The sequence below is a fragment of the Topomyia yanbarensis genome, chromosome 2 (assembly GCF_030247195.1).
Source record: "Topomyia yanbarensis strain Yona2022 chromosome 2, ASM3024719v1, whole genome shotgun sequence".
Classification (NCBI taxonomy): domain Eukaryota; kingdom Metazoa; phylum Arthropoda; class Insecta; order Diptera; family Culicidae; genus Topomyia; species Topomyia yanbarensis.
The window spans coordinates 374,236,941-374,252,346 of record NC_080671.1 but is presented as its reverse complement, the minus strand read 5'-3'; the positions used below and the strand labels follow the sequence as shown (position 1 = coordinate 374,252,346).

Sequence of the window (15,406 nt, the reverse complement as noted above, 5' to 3'; positions counted from 1 at the left end):
CTGCAGAGATCATTAATGGATAAGATAAAAATGAGATGGCCTAGATGACTGCCTTGCAGAACGCCGCTGGATACATTAAACATGCTTGACCGCGTGTTATTTATTCAAACAAATGCAGCCTAATCAGAGAGATAGGACTGCAACCAATTAGTCAGCCAAGCTGGAAATCCTAGTCGCAGTAATTTCCGGATTGCGATGTTGTGAGGTACTTTGTTAAAAGCTTTTGAAAAGTCGATATAAATTGAATCCACCTGCTGACGATTCTCGATGACAGGAAACAACAAAGAAGTATAAGCCATTAAGTTAGATGTAGTAGATCATTTCATGACAAATCCATACTGATATTCCGAGATTAAATGGGAAGCAGCTGCATACATAACATTGTAGACCAACTTTTCGAGGACTTTAGCAAAACAGTTTAGTAGTGAGATACCTCTGTAGTTCGCAACGTTGTGAATGTTTCTAGCTCTAGCTTTCAAGACGTCGGCCTCACTAACAACCAGGCGAGGTAGATTTATGTTGTGCGCAGCGTTGCCAATGTTCCAGATTTATCTGGAATCTTCCAGATTTTTCCCAACTGAACAGACTTTCGTTCAAACCAGACATTTTGCCAGATTTTTGAAATTTTTGCCAGATTTTTCAAAATATTTACACCCCACCGAAATTACCATTATGCTAGATTTTTCTGGAGCAATAGTTTTTTTTGAGCTCCCAGCAAAAGATCAAATCTTTTATTCTATCAGATTTTTAAATTATAGAAGTTGTTACACATAAATTTTGGAAATCTGGGTCGTATGTGATTAATACACATTCTATGAAGACCAAAATGTTTGCAAATTTTGTTGACTTTGAGGTCGCTGTCAAGTGACAGATTTTGCCAGACATTTTCAGATGAACTGCCAGATTTTCGTTGAAAAATAGTGGCAACCCTGGTTGTGCGATGGCAGCGTTTCTAAATACTCTTCCAAAGTGACAATGCAGTCGCTATTGAACACATCACGAATGATATCAGCGAATAGATTCACGACCTCAGTTGGGAAGGAGGAGGAGCTGTTCACTAGAAAAACGTCAGTTGGTGTACTGACAGAACGATTTCTGCTATTCACGAAGGACCAAAACGTTGAAGGATGGTCACTGAGACTGCTTTGCACTCGATTCGTGTACTCGCGAAAAACGTCATTCCTGACCGTTTCAGCGGTTTGTAGCGAAAATATCCTTTCCGATGTTTTCGTAGAGTACTTTGTAAACGGCGAATTTCAGCGTTCCACCACGGGTGTCTGTGGTCCATTCTCTTCTTGATGTGTTTTACTGGAACATTAAAGCGGAGTATTCCATAGACGGTCTTGTCCAGCTCATTGCAACACATTAAGTCACTCCAGTCGACAGCAGCAATCAATGTGGAAATTTCGCCAAGATTGCTGCGAATAAAATCAAAGTTAAGATCGTCAAACGACTGGAAAAAAATCATCTCCTGCATTAGTGCGTACATTCAACCGCAGCACAAAAAGTTTGTGGTGAGGATCGATTTTCAGTAAAGTACTCGAAGGTTCAAGCAGCTCAACTACATCGATGTTATTTACGAACGCAAGAGCGAGTATCATTTCGTTCAAGTTCGTAAGTGAACAGATCTGGTACAGGCCTACTGCAACCATAGATTCCGACGATGACGATGCGTTAAGAGGTAAATAGCATTTCAAATCACTATCAAGCGACCACTGAAGACTCACCGATGATGATAACATTGTCCGAGCTGCTGACTTTGTCCAGAATTTTATAAACGGAATCGGCGTGTGCTTTGTACAACTCTGGGTCGCTATTTGGCCTCTGGTGTATATAACAAATAAAGACGGACTGATGCGGAAGGGTAATACGTACTGCGATTTGCTCAAAATTTTAAACTCCGCTTAAGCTCAGTGGAGAACCTTTCAGGTAGTTCTTCAACGCTATGAGAACGCCACCACCACGGCACAGATGGCTGGATGCTGGGTTGCGATAACATCGGTACATTACGTAGTCCAGCGAAAGTTCTGAAGTGAATACATAATCGCGCAGCCATGTCTCGGTCAGAACAATGCCGTCATAGTCGCTGGAGGAGAGTGCCAGCGAAAAGCTTGTGTTTACGTTCTCATACCCCTCACGTTCGGGTAATACACACACAGTAAACTGGATGTACCTAGAGAATTGGCGCTAGCGCTGTACCCAAACAGAAGATATGATTTACCAACTAATAGATGGAAATTTCTATACTATGTATTCTTTTCCATGTATAAGGTAGTCGTAATAGATTCGTAATTACCTAATTTATTTTTATTCTTTTTATATGGGAATAATTAGTACCCCTCCACTGCTTTTGGCCTCATTTAACGTAGCCACACGTCTCCTTGACCGTCCGCCGCACGCGTATCTTCCCCGATTGCCCACAGCCAGAGAATGCGAGGTTTGTCCCGAAGTCGATGGCCTCTTCCAGGGTCTCTGCTAAGTATAGTTTTGGCTGGTCTCTCTTCCGGAATTCGCACTACATCCTGCATTCCTGCATTCCAGCCTGCATCCAAAATCCGACGGTTATGTTTCTATTACTTTGGGTAAGAGTCTATTGTCTTTTCGGTAACAGACCACGAAATTGCGCATTGCGGTACTACCGCAAAGGTAGTAAATGGTGGAATGACGAATTTCGGTAACTGTTCATGTATGTGCATCATACAATCATACACTTTTTCAGTATGTGTCCACTCGGCTCTGTTCGTATGCAGGATAATTCGGTCGATTTCTATGATAGTTTTAGTATCGATTCAAGCCAACCGGAAATCTGGCGGATTTCTGCCAGCATTAAGGCTAGATTCTGTCTCAATATTGGCAGAAACCAGCCGGAATCACGGATTTTTTTTGCTGGATAAGTTGGATAGTGAAATAAAAGTTTTAGGCTGTTCCCGGATCCGGCGCAGTTCCCGATCCGGACCAGTTCCCGGATATGGACCAGTATCCGGACCAATTCCTGAAGATCCAGACAGTGTATGGATCCGGATCCTCGGTTTGGATACAATGGAAAAGAAATTTCAATTTAAAACCGACAGAAATACCCCACCACTATTCCGAGTCAGTTTTTTCTGACAGTGCTTTGAAGTGTGTGCCGATCTTCAATTACGGAATGTGTTGTGTGATGAAAATCGAAACTCATCGTTTTCCACATTGTGTTCGTTTCGCTTGATGCGCAGTACAATGGCAAGCAAAGTGCTACTTCCACTTCCAGACAATCCGACGTGTTAATTTTTATTGTATAAGAATTTATGAAACATGAGGGCGATACAGAAAGGATTTGAATGTGTTGGTATTGCCGTTTGGGTAATTTTTTGTTTGAAAATATACCTTGACTTTACGTTATTGACCCATCTACAACTACATCATAACAAAAATGGGGCACCGATAACGTTCAAGATGCTATCCGATGCAGAATTCTTTGGTAAAATGAATAACATGCAACACGATGTCGAATACAACATTAAAACTTTGATCCCCGTTTATTTCGACAAGGATAATTCCGAAATTCGCCTTCATGAGTTGACACCGCGCACGCTCCAAGTACTTTGAAATGTTCATGTAGAAGTACGGAAAAGTGGAATCGGTTACGAATGACACCTGGAGAAACTTTTTCTCCGGTATTCTCAACGGGGTTCGTGTGGTTAGAATGCAGCTGTACCTGCCTATACCATCTTACTTGACCGTCGGATACAAATCTGCTCAAGCTATCATCTACATTCAAAGAACCCTATGCAGTAAATCATGCGCTGAAACTGCCACGGAAATGGATTTAAACCACAGATAGCAAGCCAAAAGATAATTCCCAACAACCCTAAGCAAACATACAGTACACCTAGCGAAGGAATAACCAAAAAAGAATACCATACACCAAGGTTACTCAGAAACACCAGAATCATCAAAAAACAACCAACAGTGAGCATACAAACTGCTCTAGCGACAACGACATGGACGAACACGAGAGCGAGGGAGAGGGGGCACACTGAACAATAGACTGGTTCAATTTTGAACTTTTAGCTCCACCAGGCTCTACTGATTCCTTTAATGGCTCTGAGTAATTGGTCAAATTTCGGTACCGATCGGTTGTGTCTACGGACCCTCTAAAAATTTCAAAGTTTATATGGAACTTTGTATGAAAAATCGGTTAACATTGAAAATAATTTCTTAAAAAATCACCTCATCAATCAATTAATCAGAACTCTGTTTGTTTCTATCACTGAAAAAAGTTATTAACTAAAGAAGCAGCATGACTTCAAAACAAGTGGATTTTATTATTGATCATAGCAACCCTGTTTGAATAGCTTCATCGTTATACAAGTGTAAACTAGACTCGCCATCCACCGCCCACATATGGCAGATGCAGCTATTCAAACAGGGTTGCTATGTTTAATAATAAAATCCACTTGTTTTGAAGTCATGCTGTTTCGTTAGTTAATAACTTTTCTCAGCGAATTTTCATAAACTTATAATATTCCCCGAATGCGTTCAGTAGAAGGATACCTTTAGAAATAACTAGTGTTCTGAGTAATTGATTGATGAGGTGATTTTTTAAGAATTTATTTTCAATGTTAACCGATTTTTCATACAAACTTCCATACAAACTTTGAAATTTTTGGAGGGTCCGTAGACACAACCGATCGGTACCAAAATTTGCACAATTACTAAGGGCCATAAAAGGAATCAGTAGAGCCTGGTGGAGCTAGAAGTCAAAAATTGAACCAGTCTACTGAACAACCAACAAGCAGCAGACGGTATGGGAATTCACCCCCAACAATTATCACACGAAACAGCAAACAGTGTGCCCAGGATAGACGACCGCAAAAAGTTTTTCTTTCTTTGAATTTAAATCTATCTGAAATGTATATTATTTCCGAAAAAGATAAATGACCCATGTGGTCAATATTATTTTACATAAATAATAAAAAACAATGAATGACGGAAAGAAAGGAAATTTGTGACTTATGTATAATTTTACTAAATTTTATTGAAAGACTTTTCAAACTTTTGAAAATTCGCGGATTTTTATAATAAAATAAGTTTGAAATACAAATAAGCAACCAAATTTTTTGAAGCTGGAATTGTCTGAATCAATTGTTGATTTAACAATGGAAATCAATCCGCAATCGCAACACTATATTTACTATAACAAAATTTCGCGAGGCGATTTTTAAATTAACACTTTGCCGATAAAAGCATTTTCAATGCTAAAAGATCAGCAAAACTCATGATCAGTAGAAAAGCTGCACACGGCAATTTTTCGCACATTAAATCAACAAATTTTCAAAATGATATCTCGACACAAGTTTGTTTACTGATTTTCAACGAAATCTTTGCAGAATCTCAGTAAACAACTGCATCTTCTACTGAGATGCAGATGCAAAAAACTGAGACTCTGCCGAAACATTTACGTGTGCCGACGTGTAAGTAAACTTCGGGACAGAACACACAATCGCCGGTCGTGTAGAAATGAAGAAAAGGTGCATGATGCTACATCGAACTAAGCCAGCCATTTACATACAACCCTACAGCCGGCATGCACTACATTCTTGTAGTTATTTACAGCACGGTTAAATAACACGAGATAGACAGCTATCGTGCACATCTAGGCCAGCGTAGAATATTCCGAAAATAACGGACTTAAAAAATATAAAACTAATCCTACACTAATGCATATGGGCCATATTCCAAATGCTGTTTTAAGCAATCACAAATTAGTGTCCAAAAACAGATACGTCACTGATGCAGCGTCAGGTCCCATCGAAAGGTTCCGTTATTATTGGAATAGCATACCATCGCTCGAAACAAAAAGCAACCTAGTCGAGTGTTGACACCTTCGGATGCTAAAAGATCAAACAGAATGCCGCGTCACAGACGCAGCGATATATTTAATTTGAAAAGTTAATTGTGCGACAGAGAACAGGCTGTCATGCTTTTCAAACCGAGCTTCAACGCCCCGTCCGCAACAGAGCATTCTGCTCAAGCCTTTTTATTTACAACGACGTTAGGGCGCTATTTTTATTAGTTCTATATGTTTTCAAACCCAGCTAATTATAGACTAAATGTTAATAAGCATAAAGTAGACTGCAAACGTCTGCAAATCCAGTGTAGGTAACATCAATATGAAGGAATATAGAAGAGATAAGTATTTCGAAATCAACGTAACAAGCAATTATGGCAATTAGAGTATAACTGGGTTGGCATTTTTGCTACAACGATCGACGGCACTCGTGAGTCATTTATCAAAAAGTTGCCGTTTCGCAAAAAAAGTGAAAATTATTATCTTATCAGAAAGTAATAGTAAATCCCTATAGACGCCCGCCCGGCAGCACGCTACCAGCGCAGCGCCATTCGACCTCCACACGAAGTCATGCTGACGTCAGATATATGGTGTGATTCGGGAGCTCAGCCAATTTTGCACCGGGAAAAAACGTACAACACACCACTTGGCGGATGTTTTGATTAGTATTATTTCAGAGATTATGACGAAAAAAAACTCCAGGCGCTATTCAAGGTCACATTCGTTATCAGTGCTGTCGTGGATCTGCTGTTTTACGGTGTTCATAGTACGAGTGTCGCTTAAATACCGAAAGCGGTTACGTACCGAACGAATGGCAGAATAATTACGTAGTGCAATCATTTAAGGGACAGTGGCAGCGAAAAAAAGCTTAATTGATTGGAAATGGTATTCCATCGTTCTACCTTCATACTGTCGTTTTTTCGGTACTCACAGCTACACAACACGTAGCTAGGTAACGTATATCGCTCATCTCATCATCAGGCTAGAGTGTGAACGTGAATCAATATTTAATGCCATCATGACGTATTCCACTTTGTATTTAGTAACACACTAGGAAGTTCAATTATGACCTGCATTCTAATGGATATATGGAATGGATTACTTACAACCGGAGGACTATGCTCGACTCCACTTCCTAGTTGACTGGACAAAGTGGACAGCGAGGCCGGTTTCGTGGATGTTGACGGTTGAGAATCTGGAAAAAGGTAAAAGAAAATTTAGAAAAGTGGAGAACGATTTCAAAAATAATCTTTTCAGATACATTTGATCAACTTCAACTGGTTAGTGATAAGTCGATAATCTATGTAACAACTTCAGTAACTACAGCGAAACATAAAAGAAAGTTAATAATCCAGGACTTCATTTAAAATTGAGTGATCATTGCATTCAGGTATCCAAGTCAGTTAATACAGAAGAATAAAAGTATAGAATAGTACAGTTTTTTTCTAAACACTCACCGAAATGCATACGCCCATTCCGTGAGCTATCCTGATTGGGTGGCCAGCAATTATCACCCATACCGGTTTCCATTCCATCGTCCTCGATGCGAATACTGCTGAAGCGTTTATTTGTTACTGCACCACCACTGCTACCATTGCTCACATCCCCACCGTTGGTTCGTGCATTGTTCTGATGTTGCTGGCCATCACCCGACGATAGCTCTTCACTCGGAGGAATGTCCAGTGTGACAGAATCATCGGTGGCCGTACGGCCCGTCGACGAGAGTGCTATTTCACGGGGTCGTTTACGAGACATTCTGTTTCCAGAACCTTCTTTAGCCTCCTGTTGCACTACAGATGAAATCGACACCGTCGGGGAAGCCAGTATTGTACACTTTACCTGGATAAACTGAGGCGAAACTGCGAATCGTGTGGTTTAGTTTCGCTGACCGTTGCGCTATGCTTTGCCTGTCAGGTTTGGAAAACGGAAAGTAAATATTTAATATATCATATAGTTTTATGTGACGCACGCATAATATATATTCTTGTAAATTGCTGATCGTACGATATGGTATCAGTAATTCTGCTTATTCGGAAAAAGGCATAGTAGTGATGGGGAAAAACGTTTTATGGTGAATATAGTAGTTATCTTCAGATTCGTTACAAAATAGCTACTGTCGAAATATTTTCTCCTGTGATTCATTCCTATACAATTACGTAGAACTCCTATCCCTACTATCTTCCTCCTCCTTTTGTGACACTTCTAGAGTGTGCAATAGCATATACGGCCTCTAGCAACAGCAAGTGTAGAACTAACATTCGTTTCCTTTTCTGCTGAGATCCACGTTGGGGACTGATCGGCGCAGGTGTTGATCGATAAATAACTTGGGATTACCACCTACCCCCACCCCTACTTCCCACCCTAAGATAGATAGAGCTTATATCAGGAATCAGGAATAGGAATATATTAGCTTAATTGGCACGTTCCCCATGTTATTCGGAGATTTGTTCCTTGCCATGGCGTCTCATCTTTTTCCTGGTGGAAAGGAAAGGGAAGACGAAAGAAAAAAAAATGGAAAAGGGCAACACAATACAATCACAACACAAAACAATAAACAGCCAGAACTATTCACTTCTGAAGGACTCATGAAACCTACTGATAAAAGCTATAGCCCTTTGCCACACTGGGATATGAACAATAGTATATACTTGAATTCTAGCTCTCTGTACATAGGGCCATCTATCTATGGAGAACCAAAAAATCCGGATACGTAATTGAATTACCGCAGCTTTGTTTCATATCAAGTTATATTAAGTTCCGTAATCGAATTCACAAAGAACCTAGAAAAATACCCAACACGCTGAATAGTAACCATGTGATAACATAATTTGCAATGTCCAGTCAGTGCTGGAATAATGCAACTGCGTTTGCAAAATGCAACTGCGTTTGCAAAATGCAACAAATTCATCTGACATTTTCGGACTCACATCCGACATAAAAGTTTTTGTTTGAACGTAAGTTTGCAAGCTACGACAATGGTTGGCATACTCGGATGATATTTTATCAATTTTATCAGTTTTATCAATTTTATTAATTTTATCAATTTTATCAATTTTATCAATTTTATCAATTTTATCAATTTTATCAATTTTATCAATTTTATCAATTTTATCAATTTTATCAATTTTATCAATTTTATCAATTTTATCAATTTTATCAATTTTATCAATTTTATCAATTTTATCAATTTTATCAATTTTATCAATTTTATCAATTTTATCAATTTTATCAATTTTATCAATTTTATCAATTTTATCAATTTTATCAATTTTATCAATTTTATCAATTTTATCAATTTCATCAATTTCATAAATTTTATCAATTTTATCAATTTTATCAATTTTATCAATTTTATCAATTTTATCAATTTTATCAATTTTATCAATTTTATCAATTTTATCAATTTTATCAATTTTATCAATTTTATCAATTTTATCAATTTTATCAATTTTATCAATTTTATCAATTTTATCAATTTTATCAATTTTATCAATTTTATCAATTTTATCAATTTTATCAATTTTATCAATTTTATCAATTTTATCAATTTTATCAATTTTATCAATTTTATCAATTTTATCAATTTCATCAATTTCATAAATTTTATCAATTTTATCAATTTTATCAATTTTATCAATTTTATCAATTTTATCAATTTTATCAATTTTATCAATTTTATCAATTTTATCAATTTTATCAATTTTATCAATTTTATCAATTTTATCAATTTTATCAATTTTATCAATTTTATCAATTTTATCAATTTTATCAATTTTATCAATTTTATCAATTTTATCAATTTTATCAATTTTATCAATTTTATCAAATGTCAAGAAAGTTTGAATTTACGCAAGGACATAAAGCAATCATTAAATATAAGTTTATAAAAATATATTGATGATTGGCGGAGTTATAGCTTTATCCCTGAAACCCCTTTTTTAAGAGGTTTGAGGTGATCACTATTAAAGACCAATAGATCAACTAACATGCCAAAACTCAGAAAATTCATTAGTATATGAGTATTCACCGTACCTTAACGATTAACTGAATAAATAATAATTTTTTCCTGCATTCGGGAACGTATTCACTAAAAAATCGCTGCTTTAAGCTAAAAAATTGTACTAAAAATTCTCATCTGCAAAGAAAAATTTCTGCTTAAAAAAGGAATCGTTAAGGTGCAAGTAAAAATAATTGCAAACAAATGAAAAAAAATTAAGAAATTCGGTTGAGTGGTTTTTTGGCAATCGTGATCACGAAAAAACCCATTTTTGGAAAAACGACATTTCGAGATAATCGAGTTTAAAATTTCAAGCTACCACTGTTCATGGTAGACGAAGCGCGCTTGGAAGCGCTGTAACTTTCGATCTATATCTCGGATCTCTACAAAAATCTTTTTTTTCGAGAGTTGTCCTACTGGAGCTGTAGAGATAGGTTCTCGGAAGGGCTCCCCGTCAGAATCACGTACCGTAAACCGGGGTGACATTGATCACTTTTCGAAGTAATCATTGCATATTTTTAGACGTAATACATTTTTTTCAAGTTTAATATTTTTAAACCATGTACTGATATAAGGAGAACAAGATTGGATGGTTTTACCTAAAATTGTCCGCTTACAGCTATTTTTCCAAAAATAATTTCAAGTTGATGTCCGTTTTCGTATTCCGGGGTGACTTTGATAACCTGCATGTTCACCCACATTAAGTTATTGATGTCAATGTTTTTCATTCAAATGTTTGTTTAAACTAATTCTGGAAAGATACTCATTTTTAAATAGATGTTAATTGGTATTATACAAAGTGTTCAATGTACTGTAAAATTCGAGTAACCAAAAATTCGTATAATTTGTGTCCAACTAGAATAAAAGATTTGAAAACTTTTAAAACTGCTAAAATTGTTTTATTTCAGTGCTTTATCAATGTACAAAATGTTTCATCCATTTTAACACGTTGGAATATTGAACAATAAAAAAAAGTTGAGAGTTTTAGCTTAAATTTTTTTTAAATAATTGCCAACTAGTTTCACAAAAAATTGTATTTAAAATAAACAAACTCTTAAAAGTAAATTTGGTACATCCCACTCTAAAGGAAAATAAAATCGCGCTTGTAATTTATTAGTCTTGCTCAAATCTGAGATTTATTTGTTTTATAAAAAATAGACACTTTATGAAGCTTCGTAAAAATAAGGTAAAGTTAAATTTCGGTTTTTTGTAGTTTCGAGTGATCAAAGTCACCCCGATGATCAAAGTCACCCCGGTTTACGGTACTACAGTTTGCAGATGAGACAGGCGATGGCGCCCAATAAAACACTGCTTTAAGCCAATTGTAGCGGGCCGTGATTCTGAATGTGATATTCATTGTACGGTTCAGGTATGTGCGGGCGTACGGGACTTCGCGATCGCGTGTATCATCGCGAAGAGCTCGAACATTTGTACGTTAACGAGTTCGATAGCGTGTGCGTTTGTATGTCGCGTGTGCTAACGTGTATGTAACTTCGTGTGTATAAATTCTATTTTATAACCGTGTGCCTTTCGCATATTCGCGTGTTCTCTTGGATAATCGCGCGCGGACCGTGAATCTAATACTTTATTTTAGATGCTAGATGCTAGAAGAAAGTGAGATCTTCCATATCACTACAGCTCCCGGTCATGTCGCCATGGAAGGTGTTGTCTAGTGGATATGAGCTTTATTTTTTAATTGGTCCTACTGAATGTATGGACCTAAGTTGCTATGACGGAGGGTAATAGTTTACGGACGTGGCCGATTCATGATTGTGCGAGCGCGGGAGTTTTTAGGTTCATGCTTGAGACCGCGTTTGAAAATTAATAGGAGCTGAGACTTTATCACCTGGATGTTATCATGTTTGCGAGATCGCGAGAGTAGATGCCGTGGATGGTTGCGCAGGGCTCAAGTATTTGTATTTTAACGTGTTTGTCACATGAATGTGACTTCACGTGTATATATTTCGATTTTATAATCATGTAGCGTGTACTCTTTAATGATCGCGCGCGGACCGTGAATCTGATGCTTAATTTTTAGTGTATGGTACAGATGGTAGAAGAGAGTCAGTTTCCCCATATCACTAGATATCCAGGTCATGTCACCATAGAACGTGTTGTCTAATGAATATGAGCGTCACTTTTTTGATTGGTTCAACAGAAGGCATTAGTCTAGACTGCTAGGAACGAGGTTAGACTTCTGGACGTGACCGTTTCATGACGCGCGAGTAATGGGTTAATGCTTGAAACCGCGTTTGGAAGTTTATAGGTGCTACGTTTACTTAACTACCGGGGTGTTTTCATGTCGGCTAAATCGCGGGCGTAAGTATGTGTAGATGATTGCAATTACATGGTCGCGTTTGTGACAAGTTTTGTGTTATCGCGAAGGCTACGAGCGTTTGTACGTTTGTACCTATATGAGTATAGATAGAGTATAGCAAAGATATACTAATACACTGAAACCTCCATTTACGAGCTCTTTTTTACGTAATATTCAATTTACGTAACTTTCCCTCCCCAAGGTTTAGGGGTTTGACGGTATTGCAAACATCATCAAGCATCAATTGCTTTAAGATGGGTACTGCATTACGCCTCGATAGTGGTGCATCGAGGAGACCGAGAGGGCTTATGCGCCTTTTTTATGTTATATGTCTTTTCATACTCCACACCAGCGCATACCAACGCTAAACCACTGGTCTATGGGCGGTGGCGTGGCCGACTGGCGGATCGACGTAGATTGACTTTTGCTGTGTGCCATGTTTGCAAATATTGTTCTATTGGTAGTATTCGTGGACGGGGCTCACGGAGGGAGTCATTGTGTGTCCATTTATAGGTCGACTTCGTCATCGTGCATATACCAATTAAATTAATTTAACAATTAAATAAATTTAATAAAGTAGAATAAGTAGAAACCTATTAGTTGTAGCTTTGTGATAATCGTTGTTTTTCGTACTAGTGTACAACTGTTATGTGCTAGTCGTATGTGTATCTATGTATGTATTCGTCTGAGTATTTGTGACAGTTGGGTCAGGAAATGGATGCAGAACTGACGTATATGACAGAATAGTGGCTAATACTTCTGGTGATCAATCTGAGCATTTAGTTCTATTCATTGGGGAAAGTCGGGCTGGATAAATTAGGGTAAAATAAATTTACCGACGCACGTGAGTCATCCATTCCCGGCCAGCATAGCATGATGAAAGTCTAACAGCATGCAATTGTCGGTAATGATAAATATTCAACATTTGCTGCATTTAGACGAGTTTGATTGCATGTTACATGTGTTTTTCTATTCTACTTCATTGGTCTGTTTCTTCTGTGCATCTATTAGTTTGCTTTTCCATTATTTATGTATACCAAAATAGTATTGTTCAATTTATACACTTCTAGTCAAGCTCTTTGCATCTTTTTTTCTTTATTCAGCATGTTATGATTCCTTTTATTAGTATATCTCTGCTATACGCTATCTATACTCATATAGGTACAAACGCTCGTGGCCTTCGCGATAACACAAAACTGGCCACAAACGCGACCATGCAATTGCAATAATCCACATATACTTACGCCCGCGATTTCGCCTACATGAAAACACCCCGGTAATTAAGTAAACGTGGCATCTTTAAACTTCCATACGCGGTCTCAAACATTAACCCACCACTCGCGCGATCATGAAACGGTCACGTCCGAAAGTTTTACCAGCCTGCACTAATGCCTTCAGTTGAACCAATCAAAAAAGTGACACTCATATTCACTAAACAACACGTTCCATGGTGACATGACCTAGAACTCAAGTGATATGGGGAAACGGATTACTATCTGTATCATACACTAAAAATTAAGCTTCAGATTCACGGTCCGCGCGCGATCAAACAAAAATACACAATCCGTCATTATAAAATCAAAGTTATACACGCGAAGTCACATACACGTGACAAACACGTTAATATACAAATGCTTGAGCCCTTCGCTATCATCCACGGCATCTACATCGGCGATCTAGTAAACATGATCGAATCCCAGTGATAAAGTGAATGTATCAGCTTCTATAAATTTTCAAACGCGGTCTCAAGCGTGAACCCAAAAACTCCCGCACTCGCCTTCAATTGGATCAATTAAAAAAGAAAGCTCTTATATCCATTGGACATCACGTTACATGGCGACATGACCGAGGACTCTAGTGATATGGGGTAACTTACTCCCTGTCAGAATGTGAATTGTACACCAAAAACTAACTATCAGAATGAAGGTCCGCGTGACCATCCAAGAACGCACGCGTATATAGAAAATGCCACACGGTTACAAAATCCAGTCTTGTACACGCGAAGTCACATGAACGCGAGCACACGTGACAGACACGTTAACGTACGAACGCTTAAGCCCTTCGCGATTAACAACGCACACCTACGTTCGCGATCGTGCAAACTTAATAACACCCTGGTAATAAGGAGAACGTTTTAGCGCTCGCGAAGTTTCAAACGCTGTCTCAAACACGAACCTACAAACGTCCGTTTTCGCGCGCTCATGAATCGGTCACGTCCGGAAACCATTACTCTCTGTCCTAATAACTTAGGTCCATACATTCAGTAGGATCAAAAAAAATAAAGCACATATCCACTAGACAACACGTTCCATGGCGACATCAGCGGGCACTCTAGTGATATAGAAGATCTCACACTATTTTAGCATCTTAGAAGTACACCAAAAAATAAAGTATTAGACTCACGGTCCGTGCGCGATTATTCAAGAACACATGCGAATATGCGAAAGGCATACGGTTATAAAATAGAATTTATACACGCGAAGTTACATACACGTTAGCACACGCGATCGAAGACGTTAACTACAAATGCTCGAGCTCTTCGCGATGATACACGTGATCGCGAGTCCCTACGCCCGCACATACCTAAACCGTACAATGAATATCACATTCAGAATCACGGCCCGCTACAATTGGCATAATGCAGTGTTTTATTGGGCGACATTGCTTGTCTCGTCTGCAAATTGTAGTATGTGATTCTGACGGGGAGCCCTTTCGAGACACTAGCTCTACAGCTCCAGTAGGACAACTCTCAAAAAAAAAATATTCGATTTACGTAACTTTTTTACGAACTAAGTTCGAAATAACGAACTCTTTTCTTAAGGCGGCAGTAGGATTTTATCTTGTTAAAAATCCGGAGTGACTTCAAATCCCTACTACACTTTTTTCTCAGTATTGAATTTTTGGAGCATATGCAAGTTCACTGTAGTAGTATCATACCTATCAACGATACAAAGTTTTTCCGTCCAAAGTTCAGCTAATTCTACAAGGTAGTATTTTTTCATAAAATCGCTTAGATTTTTCAATTTTTCAAACTTTGTAGCTCATTTTTATGTGTGTTTGTTCGATTTGCTCAGTGATCTGACAAGAAACGATTGAGCAACAGAAATTGATCAAAGCAAACACAGTTGGAAAAGTGCAGTTTGTTTACAATCCGAATTTTGAAAATTTCAATAAAAAATAAAATCTAAAAAAATCAATTGCGAATGTGGTGTAACGCCGTCCAACTACTTCAATTCGATGCCTTGCAGTGCTAATCAAAAAT

General features: G+C 37.9%; 1 protein-coding gene across 3 annotated transcripts in view; it reads right to left on the bottom strand.

Moving 5' to 3' along the window:
* The window catches only part of LOC131684596 (choline-phosphate cytidylyltransferase B-like), a 90,060-nt gene that overhangs the window by 61,042 nt on the left and 13,612 nt on the right, over positions 1–15,406 (bottom strand). For all 3 annotated transcript variants that reach the window (XM_058967602.1, XM_058967603.1, XM_058967604.1), the window contains exons 2-3: positions 7,288–7,737; positions 6,937–7,025 (exon numbers count right to left, since the gene is read on the bottom strand). In XM_058967602.1, the coding sequence (XP_058823585.1) occupies positions 6,937–7,025; positions 7,288–7,585 (387 nt within the window). In that variant the 5' untranslated portion in view covers positions 7,586–7,737. The remainder of the gene's footprint in view (positions 1–6,936; positions 7,026–7,287; positions 7,738–15,406) is intronic.